At 45.7% G+C, this 7,066-nt stretch overlaps 1 protein-coding gene across 2 annotated transcripts in view; it reads left to right on the top strand.

Moving 5' to 3' along the window:
* The first annotated feature begins 6,728 nt into the window (after positions 1 to 6,728).
* The window catches only part of TMEM154 (transmembrane protein 154), a 54,578-nt gene continuing 54,240 nt past the window's right edge, over positions 6,729 to 7,066 (top strand). For both annotated transcript variants that reach the window (XM_025386731.1, XM_025386732.1), the window contains exon 1: positions 6,729 to 7,018. In XM_025386731.1, the coding sequence (XP_025242516.1) occupies positions 6,955 to 7,018 (64 nt within the window). In that variant the 5' untranslated portion in view covers positions 6,729 to 6,954. The remainder of the gene's footprint in view (positions 7,019 to 7,066) is intronic.

The raw sequence follows: 7,066 nt of genomic DNA, 5'->3' as shown, positions 1-7,066 counted from the left end.
CACCAGTGCTTGTTGTTATGTGGTCGTAGCTGAGATGATCATCACTGCAGACATGAAGACTTTTGTTCCTGGCCTCAGATAAGCTTTGCACTTGCTGCTTCGCGATAGCGAAGAAACCATGTCACAGTTCTTTTCGGTGTATTTGCCTATCTATTTCCTTCCTCCTGCCCTGATTTCACAACTGCCATGCTTCTCCAACCCACCCTGTTTACAGCTGCTCTATTTCAATTCAGTGATACTCAGCTGTTTGGCAGTTCTGGAAGGCACCATCCTCTCTTCTTATCCTGCCAGGGCTGTGATGTTGCTGTAAATACAGGCCTTCGTTTCTGGGTCTCAGTGATGATGGAAAGGCTGGAGGACCTGGCTGGGTTGTTTGTAGCAGGTACATGTCCTTAGAAGCTGAGGTCTACCTTTGCCTCTGAAAATCTTTGTATGTGTCTCCTCACCAGGAATCTGATAGACTCGTGGAATATGAGTGCTGGGTCTTAGAGATCATCTACTTAGCCCTACTGTTTTACAGATAGGCAAATGAAGCCACAAGAATCTAATTAGTGAAAAAACTAAGACCGGGACCTTGGACTTCTGGTGCTCAATCCAGCGGACCCACCATGTCTCACCACATCCATCCTTCCCTGGAGAGAGTGCGTTACATTGTTACTGAAACTATCATGAATATAAGTGGCAGGATAGTAGATGAAATTCTATAAACATAGTAGGTGTTCGGGAGCCCTGAACACTCTGTTTATACACCTACCTAAACCCACCCAAACTAGGAAATTAGACCATTTGATCTACAAAAAGGAGGCCATTCTGAAATATAAACATAAGGAGTTAATTCTTAGCTCTTGGTCCTCTAAGAGCTGACGAACCAATGTTGTATTTTAGAGACAACTTTCCCTATCAACTCTTTGGCATTCTGGAGGCAATTCTAGAGAAAAACAGAAGTGGGGGTAAAGGGTGGAGCAAGGGAGGGACCCAGAAATAACTGAAGGTAATCCCGAATAACTGGGAAATCACTAAACTGACTGATTGTATTAGTAAGTGACTGCATTTGGTTTACCACTAGCAGAAGAATTGGAATTCAAAATTGATGCTGTAATAGAAAAATAGAGCAAGTTACCATTTTCCCATGTCTGAATTTGTTACCTGTAAATTCTATACCTCCGGCCAGTTAGCAGGATTGTAATACCAACTGTTAGTACAGGAAACAAAGTGGAATAATACTGCTAGTTAATATGTATAGAAAAAGATCTGGAAGAATTTAAAAACAGAATAATTTTGATTCTGCCTTTTATGTATTTTTAGTCTTTCCACAACAAACATGTATTGTCTTTGTAATATGAAAAATAAGTTATTTTAATTGAAAACTAATCACCTGTTACCTTCTCTCACCTGATACAATATCCTCTCAAGTTTTGCTTATTTCTGGCACTACCCACATATATACCCTGGCACTGGAGTTCCTCCTAGCATCTCTCCTAATTCTTTTATTTTATTTTATTTTATTTTATTATTTTTTGAGATAGGGTCTCCCTCAGTTGCCCAGGCTGGAGTGCAGTGATGCAATCATAGCTCACAGCAGCCTTGAATTCCCAGGCTCCAGTGATCCTCCTGCCTCAGCCTCCTGAGTAGCTTGGATTACAGGTAGGTGCCACCATGCCCGGCTAATTTTTTTATTTTTTGTAGGAATGGGATCTCACCGTATTACCCAGGCTTTCTTTTCTAATTTGCTGTATCCTCCAAATCTTTGTTCCTTTGTTTTTTTCTAGTTCCATTGGTGTTGAAGATTTAGTTGGCAAGGACACTATCAACTGTGAATCGGGAAAGTCAAATTCAACAGAAAAGCACAAGAAGAAACGTTGAGGCCATCAATCTGCATGTATCATTCTGGAGTGGACTTTGGTAAAAATACTATATATTTATTAATGAGGTATGTCCTACTTGCAAAATATTTGGAGAGACTTGGGGGGAAAAGGCCTTAAGGTATGATTTGATCAAAAACAAAACAGCAATAGAAGGAAGTCTAGTTCCTTTTAACAGATGCAGGAGACCACAGATGAGTGACACTGGGGTGATTAAGGTGGGGAGACAGAGACACAGCCTGGTCTTCTGGATATATTGTGATGGGTGTTATGTGGGTGGCAGTAAAGGATGAGCATTTCGTTCAGCTTGGGTTGGGGGAGGAGGAAGGCTTCTAATAACTCCCTGGTGGAGATGTCTTCTGAACTAGGTCTGGACAGATGAGTTAGAGTTAGCCAGGAAAAGAAATATTCCTAGAAATGGTAAAGACGCCTGGGCTAATAAAAGTTACACAACCAAGCTTAAACTTTTAGTTCCAGGCTTCCCTAGTAGTCAAGGCAAAACAGGAGAATACAATGTGCTTTTTATTTCTTTGGAGAAAAAGGACCTTTCTAGGAACTAGCAATAATTTCCAGGAACTAACAAACAAATGAGTCTCAAGTTTTATCTATCATGCATAAAAATCCCCTCGAACATTACAAATGCAGAGTTCTGGACCTCAGCTCTAGGGATTCCGACTCAGTAGTTCTGGCCTAGGGTCCAGGACTCTGTATTTTAGCAAGCTCCTCCGAATAATTCTGACAAGGTGGCCCTCTCTCGTGCACTTAAAAAAACACTGCTGTAAAGGGATTTTCCCCCCATTTACTCACTTCTCTGTTCTCTGTCCTAAATGCTGAGGATAGACTGGAGAGCAAGACAGAGAATGCCATTGCTCTCAGAGGGCAATTAGAGGAGGCCATGGATGTTCACCAGTGAGCGGATGCCCTCTCTTCTCAGATGCACCACAGCACCCTCTAGCCCAGAGCTCTGCACTCTGTCCCACGTGTCAACTGCCACTTTTGCTCCTAATCACAATCCTTTACAGTTTCATGTTGTGGTGACCAGGCCATCTGCCTGGGCCCTGGAAGACCCTGTCATGGAAGCCCCTAGGATTATCCAAACCTTGCAACAGCTTCTCTGAAGAGTATTGGCAGCCAGGATGCAGAGACAGAGACCCCCAAGAGTGGAGATAGGCTGGTCAAGATGGACCTGGCTGTGCAGGCTCCAGCTGCTCCCACTTCACACACAGTGAAATACCTGTCAGCCCCTCTCCCAGCTCTGGCTTCTCTGCACACCCTAAGTTTCAGCCTAATCCTTCTGCCCCAGCCTCTGCCCTGCCCGGCTACCTCTCTGGCCTTTCCTTCAGAACCTGGGATTTCAATTGGCTTCCTCCCTGAACTTTCCTAACTGACTTCAGAGTGATACACAGGCCCCATCTGATGTTACTGTTGTCTTGTCTGAGGGCCAGCTCATAGCCAACCAGACACCCAGGAGCCATCCACTGCCGCTAGCTGGCATTTAGACAGAGAAAGCCGCCCCAGAACATTTGTGTGTGTCGATGTGAGAGTGTGTGTGTGTGAGCATGTGTGCACGTTTCTGAATATGTGAGTGTGGTGTGTATTGGGAGACTGGATATACAAATGGACAGTGGCCAAATCATATATGCAAAAACAGAACCTTGACTGCCAACTTGCAGCAACCAATCCAGGAAACCAATTCACTATCTTCAGTAGCAAGTCTAGGAAGTCAGCCTGCTAGAAATCAAACTTATAGGAGGTCAGAGCACCATCTGACAGATTCCCTTATTTTAATCTCCTCTTCTGATCTAGAAGCAGCCAAATATGCATGCCCTCACCAATTGCTGCTGGTTCCCTATGCCAGCAGCCTCCCTTCAGGCCATACCTGAGCCTTCCTATTTTTGTGTTTTTTTTTTTTTTGAGGCAGAGTCTTGCTCTGTCACCCAGGCTGGAGTGCAATGGTGGGATTTCGGCTCACTGCAAACTTTGCCTCTCGAGTTCAAGTGATTCTCCCGCCTTAGCCTCCCAAGTAGTTGGGATTACAGGTACCCCGGATCATGCCCTGCTAATTTTTGTATTTTTGTAGAGATGGGGTTTTACTATATTGGCCAGGCTGGTCTTGAACTCCTGACCTCAGGTGATCCACCCGCCTTGGCCTCCCAAAGTGCTGGGATTACAGGCATGAGCCACTGCGCCCAGCCCCGAGCCTTCGTTTTATCCACTATAAAGTTTTCTCACTCTTTGGCCTGCCTTTGGGTCTCCGCAAAAATGCAGTGACGGTGACTGACTCTCTTGCTATGGCAAGCTCTGAGTTAAATACCATTGCTTGGTTTCATTTGCCTGTGCTCATTTAGTCTTCATTTATTTCCACTATGTGCATGAATGTGTGTGTGAGAGACAGCTGTGTGTGTATCTGAGTGCATGTGCACATCTGTGTGTATTGGGAATGGCAGGATTGGCGTGTGAAGAGGAATGCGGAGAAGGCTGTCTGCACTCACTGGAAGATCCCACCATTTATCTGGATCTGTTCCCTAGGAGTCCCTCTTCTTTTATGGCCCATGGAGTTGAGGGTGGAGAGACGGGTTGGGGGACTGGATGACAGTCACTTCTGTAGTACAGACAGTTGATTGTAAAAGTCACACTCCTTTGTGTAAAGTAATAAAGAGTCCCCAGACGTGGCACCCAGTGTCCCTTCCTGCCCTCCTAACATGATGAGGCACCATACTTCTTTCCTGCTTTCAGACAGCCAGTGGCAGGCTCCAAAGTGGCATTACCCCTGCCTGTGTGCCACTCGCTCCGAGGTTCCCCTGTGCTCCACATCTGGGACTGAGGCCCTGACTTCCTGCCACCAGTGCATCAGGATTTAATCTGAGGCCGGGTGGCTACTTGTCCAAATTAATGGTTGCTAAAATTAAAACAGAGGTAAATAGCCCTTTACCTACCACACAGCCTCCCTGGAATTTTAACTGCAGCAAAGAGATCATTGAGGTGCTACCATTTTCTGATCAATGATGGTAATTTTCTTCCCCCTAAGATCAGCTTAATCATGCTAGGGTCTTAGAGAGCACAGAGGTCAAAAGAAAATTACATGGTTGGGGAGGATTTCTCTGCAGCTCCGGTTTATTTTGTACCCCATTCTGACTTAGTGTTGTGCTGCTCAGAAGCAATGCATAGTGCAGTTGTTGAAACTGTAATGAACTGTTTGGCCATGTCATGGGGCTCAGCAGAGGTCCACAGAATAAGACAGTCTGTGGTCCAATCCACAGATACCTGACTGCAAAAGCTTCCACAGGGAGCTGAAGTTTAAGATGAAAGAAACGAAGGCTGACAACCTTGCCCTTGCCAAACATTTGCCTCCAGCCTGGGATTCAACAATGTTTTAATAACATTTAATAATATTTTAATAGGGCATAAATGGTAAAATGGAGAGAACTCCCAAGCCCTGGGCCTGCTCTCTTGCACGTGTGTGTCACAGCTGCAGAAACACGTGCTTGTACAGGAATAATTACCACCCCAACTCAGTACTAGCGGGTCTTGGAGCCCGTGGTCTATTCATATGCTCGGCAAGTGTTTAATTAATAGTTCTTTCTCTGTTGTTTTCTAATCAATCACCCAGTTTTGAGCGTGTCTATTTTCTCCTGCTGTTTGTTCCGTATTGTCACCTATGGTGCAAAAAGCGTATTTTATCAAGAGTTGACTTAATTGCCAGTTTAAAACATTAAAGTGCATACTGTAAATCCATTAACAAACTGATCATTACATGAATCACCAACCTATTTCTTGTGGATAATAACTGAGATAAACAGTGACTAATGACATTGAAAAGCAGCAATGCATTAAAGAAAAAATTAACAACTATGTCAGGGGCTAAGGAATTCCAGTCACCTCATATGTCTGCACCAACCAGATCACTGAAGACAAACGACGGGAAGTGGTGACTCAGATGGTAATCTGCAGGGAAAGGTTTAGAGATGAGATGTGTCTGATGCCTCAACACTACCCCTCTCTCCATCTGTCTGTCTCTCTTGGCACCAAGATTATGAAACTGCTTTCTGCATGCTTAGTCCCTAAACCTAAACCAAGGGAAGGACCTCCAACAGAACACCCAACACATGCTAATCTCCCCTGTATACTAGACATGACCTTTCTGTATTGTTTTGATTGGATAGGATTTCCACCATTATTCTATTTCAGTTCAGTCCTGTTTTGTTTGTTGTCTGAGAACTTGATCGTCAAGTAAGAAGGAAGGAAGGTGAGATGCAGACTCACCCCTACCTCCACCCTCAGAGCACATTCTCCTCTGGAAATGGACCTTGAAAAGATCATTTCTCTCTGGGGAAGCAGGACATAACCTTCAGGTGTGGGTGTGGCATCCACCTCTATCTGGCTTGGGCCTTGGTGGGAGGAGGGCATTCAAGGGTGGAGAAAGGAGAATGGGCCTGGCTGGAGAGACGTGGTCTGGCAGTTTTCTGATGATGCAGTTGTCCCTGCTGTCTGGGCCTGCGCTATCCAACACAGCAGCCACGAGCCACTTGGAGTTATTAACATGTTATAAAAATTCAATAAAATTTAAAATTCCATCAGCACTAGCCTCATTTCAAATGCTCAGTGACCACTGTGGCTGATGGCTACTGTATTGGACAGCACAGACTTGGAACATTTCTATCAGGGCAGAAAGTTCTAAAGGACAGCTTGTCCCTAGGCTCTAGGCAGCCCCGGAGCCTCACCTGGGGGATAGGCAAAATCACAGAGTGAGAATGCTTGTGGTCCAGGACCCCTCCCAGTCCCAGATACCGAATGACATCTGAGCAAGGGACTCTGTTGCCCCGGGGTCGGTTTCAAAAGCTGGAGGCCGAGACTCCAAAGGGCTGGAGAGGCGTGCCAACAGAATCAGTGCTTGAACAGCAACTTCTCTTTTGCAATCCTTGCTGGTCTGACAGGCTCCTGCAGAATTACATCACTTCCTAAAAAACAGGCAAACACCTCTCCTTCAAGTCAGCACCGACCCAAACAAGCAGGAAACAGGAAATGTTCACGTTTCAGGGAGGCTGCAAGCCGGCGCAGCATCCTGAGCGCGCCTCCGCCGAGGCGAGCGGACATGCAGGCTCCCCGCGCAGCCCTGGTCTTCGCCCTGGTGATCGCGCTCGTTCCGGTCGGCCGGGGTAAGCCGTCTCCACTTCCCACTCCTGGGAAGGAGGATCGCAAAAGCT

This window comes from Theropithecus gelada, chromosome 5 (assembly GCF_003255815.1).
Source record: "Theropithecus gelada isolate Dixy chromosome 5, Tgel_1.0, whole genome shotgun sequence".
NCBI lineage: Eukaryota > Metazoa > Chordata > Mammalia > Primates > Cercopithecidae > Theropithecus > Theropithecus gelada.
Note: the sequence above shows the minus strand (reverse complement) of the source record. Positions and strands in the feature narration are given on the sequence as shown.